The sequence below is a fragment of the Mycteria americana genome, chromosome 3 (genome assembly GCF_035582795.1).
Source record: "Mycteria americana isolate JAX WOST 10 ecotype Jacksonville Zoo and Gardens chromosome 3, USCA_MyAme_1.0, whole genome shotgun sequence".
Lineage (NCBI taxonomy): Eukaryota > Metazoa > Chordata > Aves > Ciconiiformes > Ciconiidae > Mycteria > Mycteria americana.
The window spans coordinates 70500119-70516061 of NC_134367.1; the positions used below are offsets into that span (position 1 = coordinate 70500119).

At 40.2% G+C, this 15943-nt stretch overlaps 1 protein-coding gene across 1 annotated transcript in view; it reads left to right on the forward strand.

Annotated features, from left to right (window-relative positions):
• The window catches only part of NOX3 (NADPH oxidase 3), a 40634-nt gene that overhangs the window by 18767 nt on the left and 5924 nt on the right, over positions 1-15943 (forward strand). Inside the window, exons 8-11 of the mRNA XM_075497362.1 lie at positions 1757-1849; positions 3006-3259; positions 6878-7040; positions 15886-15943. The exon at positions 15886-15943 is cut by the window's right edge and continues 89 nt beyond it. Coding sequence (XP_075353477.1) covers positions 1757-1849; positions 3006-3259; positions 6878-7040; positions 15886-15943 — 568 coding nt within the window. The remainder of the gene's footprint in view (positions 1-1756; positions 1850-3005; positions 3260-6877; positions 7041-15885) is intronic.

The following is a 15943-nucleotide window of genomic DNA, read 5'->3' on the forward strand; positions in this document are numbered from 1 at the left end:
GTGCACAGCTGGGATTGCGTGAGGTGACACCGGAGTGCACGCTCTGCTGGCCACAGCTCCCGGGAGAGGCTACCACGGCAGAGCCCCTCTCTCAGTCATGCCACATCTGCTCCCCTGCTCCACATTTCAGCATGTAGGAGCCCGATCTGGCTCCCACTGAGGACGATGAAGCACTTCTGTTGCACTCGGGGCGTCCAGACTTTTATCCTCGCAGTCTCTCCTGAGCCATCACTGCCCCATCTCAGTTCATTCTCATTACAGAAGGAAACACCACTTGGGCAAGAATATCGATGCCCTGATTAGCTGGCCAGGAGCCGTGTTGCCTGGCAGCCCATCCCTCCTGGTGGATGCCCTGTTGTCCCAGCCCAGCCAAAAGATATTTTGGATTGAATGCTCCGTTGCACTGGAGCGATGGCACATTTGAAATCTCAGCTGAGCTCTCGCACAGGGTAGCCTGCAGGCTTAACATTCCTGTCACGTGCTTTTATTTACAGGTAGCACAAATGGAAGGGAGTAAAAACAGGTCTCATCATTATTGTGGCTTGATATATGCAAATATATTCAAGACATGTGAGATCACCCACTGTGCAGAGACATCTGTAGTATTTAGGGACAACGGATGTGTTGAGTTTCTGCTTTAACTGAGAATCTTCTGGCTTATGCTGGTTTCTTCCCATTATTAAATCATGCGTTTTTTTAATTTAATTTTCAAGACTTAAACTTGGGAAATTGCCACTCCATCCTCTTAGCACTTTCTAAGGAAGCCACATCATTTTATGGCTTGCTTCTCATAAAAGATACTTTATAACCCCTGTTACCCAGCTTGTGGAGCAAAGTCAATGTTTCAGCAAGTAAAGTCACTCTTTGGAGATTTTAAAAGCCACATGATTGTGGAGTCTTCAGTTTGCTAGAATGAGCTGTGTAATTAACGAAACTGGAAATAAAACAGCATCGCCTATAGAAAAAAAAAGATTTTTTTAATCATGAAGATTCAATTACATCTAATTATCTTGGCTATCAGTGCAACTCAGTGAAATCATCAGCTAGTACACTTGAATAGCCAAGTATCTTTGATTGTTATGGTGATCAGTACATACGATTAGCAAGTACAAGCACAGCAATCATCTGCAATACTTAAAGTATGACCAGCTTAGTATCCTAGATCAAAAAACCACATTTATTGATACAGAGCCGACTAATGGATTAAATGGAAATACATCCCATTCCTCTAATTGAATATTTGGGACTTAATGTTTTCTCATGCAGCATCAGAAAACTCATAGCTGACAATAAGAGCTACTCCTATCTGACCCTTCTGAAATATTTTAGACTTTGAAGAGCAAAAAAATAGTAAGGCTATGGGTAATGTTATATAAATGTATGCATCTATATGTCTTCAGGTCCAACGATGTCTATATGTAACACCTAAATAGATTAATCGTTTTACCTTTTAGTAGGAAAAGATTTTAAAGGATTCTTCTTGGCCAGAATACAGATAGATATTAGCATCGCTTTTGGAGTGCGTCTGTGAAGGAGTCCCATATGTCTGTTCCACAAGAAAGCCAGAACTGGTACAGTAGCAACAGAAATACTCTCTTGAGAAAGGCAAACCCAAAATCACAGAAGAGAAATCAAATAATTTCACTTTAGGCTACCTGCTGATTTGAACTGCAAGATTTGAACTGCAAAAGAAATGTAAAATATTTTTGTAGACATTAAAATAAATGTTTTTTTTTTAATATGCAACTTTCTACAGGCTTGGAAGTGGGTTTTAAGTCCTATGGTGTTGTACATCTGTGAAAGAATTGTTAGATTTTGGAGATTTCGACAGGAGGTAGTCATTACTAAGGTATGTAACATAGCTTGCATGTCTGCATAAAAAAAATGTTATGTCAATGACTTTTTTTATCTTTTATAGATAACTTCTCTATATTATGACCTCATTTTTCACTCCCAGTTTCAGCAGCTTTTCCATCATTACCATGGTTTCAGCCAAGTATTGATTTTAGGTTTTGCATTTATTCCAATAGCAAGTCCATAAGAATATTCCATACGGGACCAAACTCGATTAATGAAGTACCAGACTTTACACCACCATAACATAAACATCTGCACAGAGGGTCTCTCTTTTTAATGAACTGAAACCATGTTCCACTGCAGTAAATGCCAGAGACGCCCTCGACTTCAGTAGGACACAGTTTTTACTTTCAAATCTGGAGGTTTCCAAGGAGATTAAGGGTTATATTACGAGTTAGCATAAATAGTTGAAGCTTCATTAATACCACTGTAACAATTTATCCCAGCTGTAAATATCTCTGTATGCTAAGGGCCTATTTAAGTCACAGCAGAATGGATGGGGAATGCCGCTATTGAAGCAGCCAAGTCCACACATATCAAGCCTTCTGATCAAGCGATCAGAAACAGGCTTATCTTGTGTGAGGGGAAAAGCATGTCGGATAAGTCTTGCTGCTGATTTCACAGAGTGGCTGTGATCTGAGAATCTCAGTATACTATGTGTGACATATAAAGCTGGCTGCTTAACTGAGATTACCTCTTAATAAAAGTATATTAGAATGGAGCTCACTGGGCTTTTTTCTTCTTGCCAAACCAACAATAATCCCATACATGTTAATTGTGTTACATGAGAGTAAAACTGGGAAATTATTCCAGTCTATTAAGGAATACTTTTGCATAGGCTCTACTAAGATAGAAAGTTAGCAAATTGTTGAACTGTTACAGCCTTTCCTCTGCCTCTCCCACTCGCAAAGCAAGCTGCCCCACGATACGCACTGTACTCACTCGCAAGCTGTTGGGCAGCCACAGCACTGCAACATGCAGTTTAGGCCATAATCTACAAAACATTTTAAAATTACTGTGCATCCCAGTTTGCATTAACTTGTGGTTGAACTCAAGTAGAAATGATTGCAAAGTCACCTGCAACCTAAAGGAAACAATCAGTTACTCTTCTGAAGGAAAACAAAACAGGTCCTTTTATTATTGTTTAGGTGGTGGCGCATTCCTCTGGAGTCCTTGAGCTTCACATGAAGAAACATGGCTTTACCATGGGACCTGGTCAATATATCTTTCTACAGTGCCCATCTGTCTCACAGCTGGAGTGGCACCCTTTCACCCTCACCTCAGCTCCCGAGGAGGACTTCTTCAGCATTCACATACGGGTCGTCGGGGATTGGACTGCAGCCCTCTTCAAGGCCTTCGGAGCTGAGGAAAAAGCTTTCAAGGAATTGTGGATGTTACCAAGGTTTGAATAACAAACAATACATTTTAAAATGTTAATTATACATTTTAAAATAAATGTTAACATTTCAACTTTAGTTAATTTTGTGTGTGTTCTTTATGATACAGTATTAGATCATAGTTCTGGATCCATAAATATGACATTACGCTAAAAAAACCCACAAATAAACACAGGCCAACAGCTACCAAGAAGACATGATGACTAATCCAAGATTTAAAGTCCATATCAATATCAATATCTCTGTGGCTATAATCTATATACCTAACATCTATATCTATACCTAAAGATACCCTTTTCGACAGATAGGTGCTGAAGAACAGAATTAAAACGACACTGGAAGCTATCTGCTAGCTTTGTGCCTGTATGTTAATGCTCTGATGGCACCCACCACCTGCCATCCAAACTTCCAGCTTTTCCTTTTCAGTTACTTAGATATTTTGTGGCCCCAGAAACTTCTGCATGAACCTTACTTCATTCCAGCAGTCTCCCTCAACTCTGCCTCCGGTGTCTAAACCCTGCTCCACTTTGTAAAGGTTATTGGCGTTCAAATTCTGTATCTGTGGCATCTTAATCCAAGCAAAAGGTTGATGCTTTGTTGTTGCAACTCAGCAGGGCTCTGCTGAAGTTAATGGGGCCATCCTGGCTTACACCAGCTAAGCATCTGGCTCCATATGTAATGGATCCAAACCATGTAGGTCCTTGCAGGCATAGCAGAGATTTTCAGCAAAGGAGAGCCCGGCACAGGATCATTTCAATTCTGGTGGAGTGTGAAGGGCCTGGGACTGAAGGGACAATTTTCCCACTGGAAAAGTGCTTTTGATGAGGGAGTTGTAGTAAAACTGAACAGCAAAAGGCACTTGTTTAACTGTATTTATATAATTTAATGGGACTTGGATGCTAAAGAACATTCTCCTAAAAAGCTTATAGACACCATTAAGCTACAGAGGCATACTAGAAGGTGGGGGCAGAGAAGAAAGTCTGGTCCAGTCTTTGCATTGTATCAGTTAATAAGAATTAGAAATGAAAGCTGTGCCTTTGTTAAAGGCAACTGGAATGAGAAGTATGCCGTTTCAGCAGAACTGGAGCAAAAATGGCCCAAAGTGATTGACAGCTAGTGTAAAGAATGAGAAAGAGAAAAATGTTATCAAACGTTGCTGGCCACAATGCAGGGTTGAAATTAACACTACTGTCATCCATAAAGACTCTTCTTTTTAATCTTGTTAGGGTGCCTAATGCCATCATTCAGTTGCTTTCTTGCAATATATTAAAAAGACTATTTCAACAGTTAAGCTAGCAATAAAGCAAAAAACAAGTCTTTTTCACAGGTTTCAATATCTAGAGATAAACACCGAACTGGTGACTATATTAAAAAATAACATATAGCAGAAACTGAACAGAAGACAGAAGTCATGTAGCAACTGAATGATAAGGTAAGGTTCTAAAAATAAAATATGTATATTGTAATTAATAAAGGAAAACTAAAATAAAATGTATGTGCATTTATACAGGTAGGAAAGACAGTTAGTTGTGATTTCTGGACAATTTGAGAGATAAGACCATAGAATAGACTATTCCTGTGAAAATAATCGAGTTCCATATTATGCCTCTTTGGGATTTTGGCTCACTTATTTGCTGTTTTAGCACGTTGTCCCAAAATCTGACTTCTCTTACAGTCAGGAGTACTACATAATCACGCCAATCAGCAAATGTTTAAATTCTAAAAATAATACAAGAATCTGCTAATGTTACTTTTCCAAAACTGAATGCTTTCCCTGCCTTCCCCAAAAGTATAATGCTTCTTTCTAATGAAATTGTGTAGATGGACACAAAGAACATGGACAATCCAAGCCATGGCTAGAAACAGTCTATAGTCTTATTTTCTACTCCTCCCTTGGCAAACGCAAATGTAGTATTTTTTGTTACTTTATTTACTATCTTCTTACTTTCCTCCACCCTGTCTAGATCAAATGAATGGGTTGTATAGCTCAGTTTCTCTTTCTCCGCTTTCTCCTCCCTACTTCTCTGGGTCTTTGGCTAAGCTCTTTAGCTACGGCTGAGCAAGGCATTCAAACCAATGATGGGATCTCTGCCACCTGAGGATTTAGGAGCAGACTGACAAGACAAATCTCTGTAAGGAATGATTCGGAAATAATTGATCGTGTCTTGTAGCACAGAGACAGATTAAAGAATCTCTTGAAGTTCCTTCCAGATCATTTCTTTCTCAATCTACTAACAATAATGAGAATTGTTCCCAAGCCCACATAGAACTACATAGAAAGCTTACCTGAAAGCAGTTCTTAGGCACTTTACAAATATACCCTAAATTAACCATATTTTACAGGAAGTTTTGAGTGCTCAAAAAGTACAGGGCTGGACAATAATCTGAATAACAATACAGATTTTTTTAAAAAGGTTTATTTTTTTTATATCTGAGGCCAGATTTCCAGAAGGTATCCCTGAGTAGCTATTTTATTTGCTACTGCATTTGCAGAGCATTTGGAGTACTGAAATAAAAATGAACCATGTGACAAGTACAAATGAAACGGAAAATGTTTGCCAGGACTTCAGGTACACTTTAAGAAAGCAACAATAGGGTTTCAGATACATTGTGTTCCTATATTTGCGTGTACCATTGCTTGGTGATCCCCCTTTTCCTGTTAAAACATTTCATTCTTCCTATGTCTGCATATTTGTTTGTAGTATTTAAGCTGAATTTTAAAGATGATTCATGCACTAAAGAGCACTAAACAATATAAAATCTGAAAGAAAGAAAAAAAACATTTTTCCTAAGGACTGGGTGTTAGATAGTGAAACCATCTTCCAGAATAAATAACTTATGTTATTTAAAGGCAGACTGGACAGAGCACTCCAAAGTACTGTGTATTTACATTCCATGTTGCCAGAGGAATGAATCCGATTATTTAACGATCTTTTTCATTTCTAATTTTGACCAAAATGAATGCCTCAGCATCAGCAACATGATTATAGGAGGTAGTAACATAAACGAGCCTTTCTCCTTACACACTTTGCCTTTATGTCAGATACTAAGTACAGTATTATTGCCAAAAATGTATTTCTGAAATACTGGTTTTTCAGAAAGAGATGAGAAAATAGTAGTTTCCTTGCATATGATGACCTCTTTCTTGCTTTCCCTTTTATTACTTTAATACATATAGAGAACTTTTCAAAATGATTAATATAATCTGTTCCTCTTTACTTTGATATATACAATATAGAAAATAAAGCTCTAAACCAGGATGCTTTTCAGTAATTCATAATTAAATATGCAAATTCCACAGCTAAATTTGGACATGCAATTATATGACTAATCACATTTCAGAAAGCCAGAAAATTGCAATTGCATGCTTACATAGATGGCCAGGCCCCAAACCCACATGGGTGCTCTTGTTCTCTCATTTCAGAAAAAACAGTTGCTTTGCTATTAAATGGCACCCACTGAAAATTAAATACGTTTGTACAGGTAGTTTTTGTGCCAGCTTAGACATGTCTTTTTTTATTTTAACAGAAGTTCAGTTTTGAAAATATGTAGCCCAACAAAATTTTAACTTTTCTGTCATTTTATATGTTGCTGACCCTTGACTGAATGTCTTGTTGCCGTAGAGTGGCCGTGGATGGACCATACGGATCTGCAACCACAGACGTCTTTCACTACCGAGTGAGTGTGTGCATTGCAGCAGGAATCGGAGTCACGCCGTTTGCCTCTATTTTAAAATCCATTTGGTACAAATGCTGCAACCCTAACACAGTACTGGCACTGCAGAAGGTAGGTGGGAAAGTTTATTGCTCCATCAAAAAGCTCCCCAAATGAGCCTATTTTGCCAGGTTAGAGAGACAATTCAGAGCTAGAGACTCACTTGAGTGCTTTAACTCCCGCTCAGAAGCAGTCCCTTGCTTTGCAGCTGCCTCAGGAGCTGTTGTGGGGTAGAGTCTCTTGAATTCACTGTCATTTCCAGAGGAAGAAGGTATCCCTAGCTGCAGTGGTTTTAGTAAAAGCTGAAGAATAAGATTGTCAATAGCAACTGGAGATAAACGTGGAATGTCTTTCATAGCTAGACAGATAGTTAGAGAGCTAGAGGAGAAATTTGTCCTCTCTCCTACAAAAAAACAATATTGCAAGGTCGTCTGAGACGGAAGTGAAGGGCAGCACTTGCTCCTTGTCCAGCTGCAGGTTTCGTGAGGGCCCTTTGGCTGCATGTCCTGGTCCTAAGTGCTGCATTCAGCAACCATTAGCGGCTTTTCTCACCTTGCAAAATCAGGATATTAGCCAGCATAGAAGGAATTTTAAAAGGCATTTAAGCTCTGGATGAGATGCATGTATCAAAATACATATTACTGCCTCAAAGCACTTTAATTATTTTGTTGAAAAAATATATTGGGGTCTGTAAGGCATGGATGGCACCAAGTTAACATACTCTTCATCTGCTAACCTGTTATACATCTTCTGCTGAGGATATGTGGGGCAGCACTGGGGGAGGGAGGTGAAGAAGAGTAATGGGTGAAGTAGGGTGAGGGATAAGAAGGTACCAGAGAAAAAAATCAGCATTAAACATTCTCTTCCCTATCCATCATGGCAAGTCGTAGCTTGTGGACCTTACAGCTTCTTTTAGCTCATTTTCCAATGTAAAAGCTGAATCAGGAACTGTTCAACATTTCACATTTAAGGACAGATGTTGAAATTGCATTGGAGTGGACAGATCTCTGAGAGGGTCAGTACATACGGAGCTGATTGCAGGACCAAGGGGCTGATCTTTTTAAATGAAAGAGTGTTAAAACTGGCATCTTAATGACAAGCTGCCACTGAAAAAGCATCTGGGATTTTAGTAACTGAGGAGTTGAGGACAGGTTCAAATTGCCAGGAGGGATCTTTGAGGCAGAAAAAGCAGTGAGAAGGGAGGGAAATAAAAATGAAAATATGTGCTAGATGTGAAAAGAAGTGTATTTGCAAACACTGCCATTGTACTAGAATGATCTTTTCCACTGGAAGGACAGCTACATATAGGTATATACACATTATATATGTATACTACGTATATTCTATATGTATACAAGTAAAATTGTTATTATTGTCATTGCTGTTGTTATCTTAAGGGGGAAAGAACAGAATTTAACTATGCATTGAGAGTATAGTATAGCTCAGGGTGTTCATCCATAGCTTAGCTTGAATCTTGGGTAAGTGTGCCTGCAAAGATAAGTGCATGGTGCCTTCTGCCATGGTTTTCTGCTATAGAGTTCCATTTTTCTGAATTCCTGTGAAATACAAAAGTATCGTGATTTCTACATGTCCTTTCTCTATATCTTGGCTTCCTTACTGGTGCAGTGGGAATAGTGATGCTTATTTTTCACAGGTGTTAGGAGGCTAAACTTCATCGGTGTTTGTAAAATATTTTGATAGCCTGGATGAAAGGTGCTGGGGAAGTTCACAGCATTACTTAAAAAATTTAGCAGTCATCTTAGTGAGAACGATTAATCTCAGGGTAGCTCCATGGTTTTTTTCCATTGGTTAAAAGCTTCCACTTGTGGTATAATTACAAATAATTTAATCTTCCTCAAAGTATTCAGCACTCTCTTTCTGCCATGATGAGTACCATAGAAATGTCTATTAAGGAAATAAATAAGAGGTTTTTCTTTTTTTAACAACTTCGTTTTGATTTGAGTACAGCTATCATTACGCTTATTGAACTAATATTTCTTAGTGTTGCCCACATACGGTTGAGATATAAATACTCATAGCTTCCATAATGTCTGCAGCTGTATAATTTAAAAAACCCAGCAAATCAAAAGGAGTACACATTTATCTAATTGATTCTTCACAATTAAATAGCCTTAGAGCTTTCATTTCCCTATCATTTTTTGCAATAAGGAAGGCCGCTAATACTAGTCATGGCTCAAAAGTTTCTACTGGCTTTAGTTATGCATAAAATGATCTTTTTTTCACATTAGTGGTCTCATTTTTCAGATCAATTGCTGCTGAAATTGATAAAATTGTCCCGATCCATCAGATGACAATATTAGCAAACATCCACTTTCTCTTTTACCCTATATAAGGACATAAGAAAGGTCCTACTGGGTGTCACTAAAGATCATCTAGCCCAATATCCTGTCTCCAGCAGTGGCTCTTCATGAATGCCTAGGGAAAAGTATACGGACCAGAAAATCATACGGTGATAAGTCGTTAGTGGACACTTTCTTGCCTTCGAGCAACTTGCAGTTCAGTAATGTCTTGATACAAGAGCTGCATCTCTGTTTAATGTCCCTTAGTAGATTTTTCTTCCATGAATTTGTCTAATTGCTTTCTGAACCCGTGTAGACCTTAGACAACCATAGCATGTTGTGGCAGTAAGTTCAGCTACATACTGTGAGGAAAACAAGAACACCCTCTTCCATTTGCTTTGAGACCAACCGTCCCTGCCTGAGGTAACCTTCTCCTTCGAGCTCTACCCCAGCCCACAGCCTTCTCCACAAAACACCTTCTCCTGAAGACCTAAAAACCTGGGCTCTTTTTGCTGTCAAACGCAACCATCTTTCTGAGCTGTGTTTGAGAACAGTTTAGGCCTCTTGCTTCAAATTTAGGGGTATGAATTCGAGCCTTGTCCTTCATTTATTCGAAAGGCTGCTTGCTGCCACCCTAGCTCTAAGTTAGTGCCTCATGCAGGCTGCCAAACCCCCGTCCCCTGCAAGCCCTGGGCTGCAGGCACTGCTGCGCCCTACCCGCAGTGGCCCACGGGATCAATTAATTAGGCTGAGGAAGATCTCCGATCTTGTTTGGTACGCTACAGCCCACAGGTGGTGTGGTCTGCTCAGGAGCAGGAAGGACTGGGGTTTTGCAGGGAGGTGCCCAGCTGCAGGTGTAAGAGGGCTTTGCTGGGACTAGTCATGTCGAAGAGGGAAGAGCACGAATCAGGGATGAAGGTGCCTCCCTGGGCATCCTTTTACACCCCTTTGGTGAAAAGCTGGCTTTGCCCAGAGCTGCAGCTCTATGTCTGTCTTCAGGGAGCAGGGAGAAACAGACGGATGATCATCAACAGATAATTATTAATGACTTTCCACATGATGGAAGCTGATTTACAAAGTATGTTCTTTCATTTCACAGACAAGAGGTATCGGAGCTCTTGCTCTTGTCTGTTGTACAAAATTCAGGATGTGGGAAACTGAATGATAAATATGCATGCATTGCAAGGGAGCAGAATATTACAGAAATAAGCAACTACTCAAAACCCTGCATTACAGGTCTGATTAATAGCAATACTGCATCTAACTCAATTTGCAAAAAGAGCACTTGGAAAATTTAAGACAGTTTACTTGGGCAAGCCATCAAGCTGATGAATGTAGTCGATAGGGGTAGGGTGGGCGGAGACTAATGAAACATAAATCTAAAACAGATTTTTAAGGGTCCTAAATAATTGAGTCAGTTAATAGTATGAGACTTACAAGAAAAAATCTAGGATTCAGAAGAATTGTTTAATTATAGAAATGCAGTGATGCTGGCTTTATTCTACAGTTTTAATAAGGATTAATTTTATTGTGCATTTATTGTATTTTAATTATACATGTAATACGTTGTGCTATGCTATGGGCAGTCAGTGTAAAGAAAGGAAGACTTCTTTGTAAACTCCATTTATTTTAACATATTATACTAGAAGTTCTCTTTGATCTAAGGGAAAAGGAGACCTTTTACCCATAGGCCATCCTTCTTCACTACCTTTCTTTCTAAGACTATAATCATGGCCAAAAATACTTCTTATAATGACAGTCTTTCTTCATTACCAAATGCTCTCCACCTCTAACATGTGAAAATTAGAGGCAGTGCAATGGGTACTGCTTCAGCAGAACCACCCCAGGGATGAGTTTAAGGAATTTCTGCAGTTTCAGAAAGCTACATCCTTTCTGGAGAGGAGTGTGCCAGAGGGGGCTTGACCCAATTCAGTTGGACTGGCTGTTACTGCGACAGCTAGGTCTGCAACCAGCTAAAAGCACTCCTTCAAGCTCCATAGGCTGAGATTCTGGAAACCAGTCCCCCATTTCAAAAACCACATCGTCTCAACTCATCAGCTAGCTTTTCTTCTTCCTTCCCTGAATGTGCTTGGCTCCCAGTCCTGCCCACATGCTCCCAGTTGCTACCCCATGCACAATTTATTATTCATTTAGAAGCACATGCCTCCTTTCCACACACGTGTACTAAATATACATTTCCATAAAATGAACTGCTGAAAAGACTTGAGAAATAAGATGATCAAGTAGAGGCTGGGGGAAGAAATTTCTCACTACAAATCAACAGCCACGGTGTGATACAGACTGACAGCACTCAGTGGGCTGATTTTTGAGGTGCTGACGATGTGGAACTTCAGGATTCAGACATGAAAAACTACATAAAGGTTAAGGCTATAAATCTTATCTAGTTTCGATAATTTAAAATAATGTTGTTGGTGGTCACAAAAATGAAATGCTATAAAGTCAGTGGGCTTGCTTTTTCCTCATAACCTACGCCAGTCTAAATCAGCAGCAACCCCCCGTAAAGCAATGAGGTTATATTTAAGGCGAAACATTGAAACAGAAGGGGAAAAAGCAAACAGCCAAGATGGCTGGTACTAAAGTGCTGCAGACAGTCCTATTCCTGGGCTGTAAAAATACCCTACTTAACCCTGAATGCTTTATCTCTGTTTCCTGGGATCATACTTCATTTATATTTCTTGCAGAAACCACAGATGGTCCCTTACAGTACACTCAGATCTAGGAAACATCTCAAATTACTGTTAGTCTCTTTCACCAAATCTCCAGTGAAGCATGGTATTACCACATTTTTCTCCCACCACCTTACCAGAAGTCTGACAACCTAGTGTATTAACTCTTCGGGAAATCTTTTTATAGCTCTCTGGTTTCTTCTCTGATTTTTCACTTCAGAGTTGTCTAATATGCATCTTTATCTCATTGATCCTATGGAAAAGGGCTACAATTTCCAAATCATGAGAGCTCCCACAAAGGTTGTCTTGGGGACAGACCTTCCAGATTACCTTTGATATTGAGGTATAATAAAAGACAGAGGGGCTGGTGAGCACAAAGAGAGACGGGTTGGAGGAAATTAAGGGATTTTGCAACAAAATAAAAATCATAGTTACAATAAAACAAGTTCCAACCATCCCTTTGTTATAAGCTTATACATTGTCCTCCATGCCATTCTTTTTTCATCTGAAATTGTGTATTTTTAGGCTTCCACCATGTTTGTGAATTATTTCTTTGGAGGCACTATAAAATAATTACACTCAGAATCACATTGGCCACAGAGGCCCATTTGAGGTCTGGTGCCTTCTTGTCCTGGTTTTGGCTGGGATAGAGTTAATTTTCTTCCTAGCAGCTGATATAGTGCTGTATTTTGGATTTAGTATGAGAATAATATTGATAACACACTGATGGTTTAGTTGTTGCTAAGTAATGTTTACCCTAGTCGAGGACGTTTCAGCTTCCCATGCTCTGCCGGGTGCACAAGAAGCTGGGAGGGGGCACAGCCAAACTGGCCAAAGGGCTATTCCATACCATACGACGTCATGCTCAGTATAGAAACTGGGGGGAGTTGGCCAGGGGGCAGCGATCGCTGCTTGGGGACGGGCTGGGCATCGGTCGGTGGGTGGTGAGCGGTTGCATCACTTTTGTTTGTTTGGTTTTTGTTTGTTCCTTGGGTTTTGTTCCTCTCTCTCATTATTTTCCTTTTCATTACCATTTATTATTATTATTATTATTATTATTATTATTATTATTATTATTATTATTACTGCTACTACTACTACTACTACTACTACTACTACTACTTCTACTAGTACTATATTTTAATTATTAAACTGTTCTTATCTCAGCCCACGAGTTTTCTTACTTGTGCTTTTCAGATTCTCTCCCCCATCCCACCGGGAGGGAGGAGGGTGAGTGAGCAGCTGTGTGGTGCTTAGCTGTTGACTGGGGTTAAACCACAACACTTCTGTTCAAAAGTAATGGTGGATTGTGTGGGAAGAGCTACAGAATTTGAGTTATAAAAATTACAATCAGATTTGTCTTATAATTGTGATTCAGCCGGGCATCACGGTAGTGCCTGGGTAGACACCCAGGGAACTTCAGACATTCATCCCTTGGGTGGTGCAGAACTCCCAGCCTAGTCATCTACACAGCTGGACCAGCTCGACACAAGGGAGCTGGTCCAGCTGAACTGACACCAGGGGATGGGCTGTACTCCCAACCCCCTTTGCAGCACAGCATTGGTGGAGGAGATTTCCAGGTGGGAAATTCTGACTGTCCTGAAGACTCCCTAAGGCAGCTCCTGCTTGGCTTAGGACAACTGTATGTCTCAGTGTGTTGACTAAGATCCTGAGAGGGGAATCTCACCAGTCCTGAGCCTCCACAGGCAGTTCCTGCTGCAAAATTGATTGACTTGTACACAGACAAGACATTTGCAAATGGTCAGCAGAAACTGTTTCTGCAGAAGTTGTCACACAGGACAGTCTTTTATACACAGTTAATTATTTAGAAGATGCTTTGTATGTAAAGACAATAGATCACAATAGATCATGCACATGCTGGAGTGGTCACAACGGTCCCTGGGCCAGCTGGCTTAAGAACTGCGCAGAAAAAGGGGCTTGGGGAGTCTCACCTGATCCAGCTGAAGATGCCACCGCAAGGACTCTTGAAATAGAAACTCTCATCATCATATGGATAGTGACTAACCGTCTTGTTTGAAAGATTTTATTCCCTATGCAAGCATTACCCTATGCCAAGATCCTAATATATTAGCTTTTTTTTTTTTTAAAACAAACTCTCTGCTCTGTTTGTGACTAACTGCAGTAGAGGAGGAATAGACAGAAATAAGCCATAGGAATGATTAAAGGATGAAAAATTAGCCTCTCAGTGACAGATCCCAGGAATGTTTGGTTTACCGTAGAAAGGATTATAGGATGACTTGATCCCAGCCTCTAACTTCTACCTGGGGAAGAAAACTTTAATAACAGGCTCTCCAATCCAATAGACAACTAAAACAAGATCCAGCATATGGAAGATGAAGCTAGAGAAATCTGGATGAGAAAAACTGTGTAAATTTTTCATAGAGAGGAGGTTTTCAACCAATAGAAAACCAGTCATGGGATAGTGGTTCATTTTACCCCTTTGGCAACTTTAAAATTACAGTTTCATGTTTCTCTAGAAATTATATGTTCCAATTTAAACAAGAAATACATTAAAAATTAAAAATACATCACCAAGTTGTGTGGGAGTGTTGATCTGCTTGAGGGTAGGAAGGCTCTACAGAGGGACCTGGACAGGCTGGATCAATGGGCCAAGGTCAATTGTATGAGGTTCAACAAGGCCAAGTGCAAGGTCCTGCACTTGGGCCACAGCAACCCCATGCAACGCTACAGGCTTGGGGAAGAGTGGCTGGAAAGCTGCCTGGCAGAGAAGGACCTGGGGGTGTTGGTTGACAGCCGGCTGAACATGAGCCCGCAGTGTGCCCAGGCGGCCAAGAAAGCCAATGGCATCCTGGCTTGTATCAAAAATAGCGTGGCCAGCAGGACTAGGGAAGTGATCGTGCCCCTGTACTCGGCACTGGTGAGGCCGCACCTCGAATACTGTGTTCACTTTTGGGCCCCTCACTACAAGAGAGACATTGAGGTGCTGGAGCGTGTCCAGAGAAGGGCAACGAAGTTGGTGAAGGGTCTGGAGCACAAGTCTGATGAGGAGCGGCTGAGGGAGCTGGGGTTGTTTAGCCTGGAGAAAAGGAGGCTGAGGGGAGACCTTATCGCTCTCTACAACTACCTGAAAGGAGGCTGTAGAGAGGCGGGGGTTGGTCTCTTCTCCCAGGTAACAAGTGATAGGACAAGAGGAAATGGCCTCAAGTTGCGCCAGGGGAGGTTTAGACTGGATATTAGGAAATTTTACTTCACTGAAAGGGTTGTCCAGCATTGGAACAGGCTGCCCAGGGAAGTGGTTGAGTCACCATCCCTGGAGGTATTTAAAAGACGTTTGGATGAGGTGCTTAGGGACATGGTGTAGTGGTGGTCTTGGTAGCGTTAGGTTTACGGTTGGACTCGATGATCTTAAAGGTCTTTTCCAACCTATACGATTCTGTGATTCTGTGAAAAAAGAAGTAGGGCATTCTGTAGCCTGTTTTATACAGGGTATCTGACTTGAAGAATATAACTGTATCTTTTGACCACAACTGTTAACCTATGGCATAAGGTCTTGAAAAACAGGAATTCCTTGCTTCAGTGCTGAATGAAACTGAAATTACATTTTAAACATAACTGAAAATAAATCCAAAAGTTCAAAGAATAATCAAGTTATTTGCAAGAAATGCAGGGTTAGGTATTATAAGTCAAAGTTGAGATGCACTGGCAGGGGGAGATAGGAAACTTGTACATTGCCTATCTTCACTAGCACATTAATATATTCACTCAATGTTTAAGAAGAAAATGAAATTTTTAAAAGATAGAAACTACATCATCAAAATGATGTGTAATTATGTTTAGATTTACAGTAGAGAGGAGTCACACACTATGTGGTTAATGAGTTGAGCCAATCATTAGGAAGTTTTATTGAAAGTTTGCTTCTTGTTAAATCTCTTTACTTTTATCTGACAGGTTTATTTTTACTGGATTTGTCGAGACCCATCAGCATTTGAATGGTTTGCTGATCTTC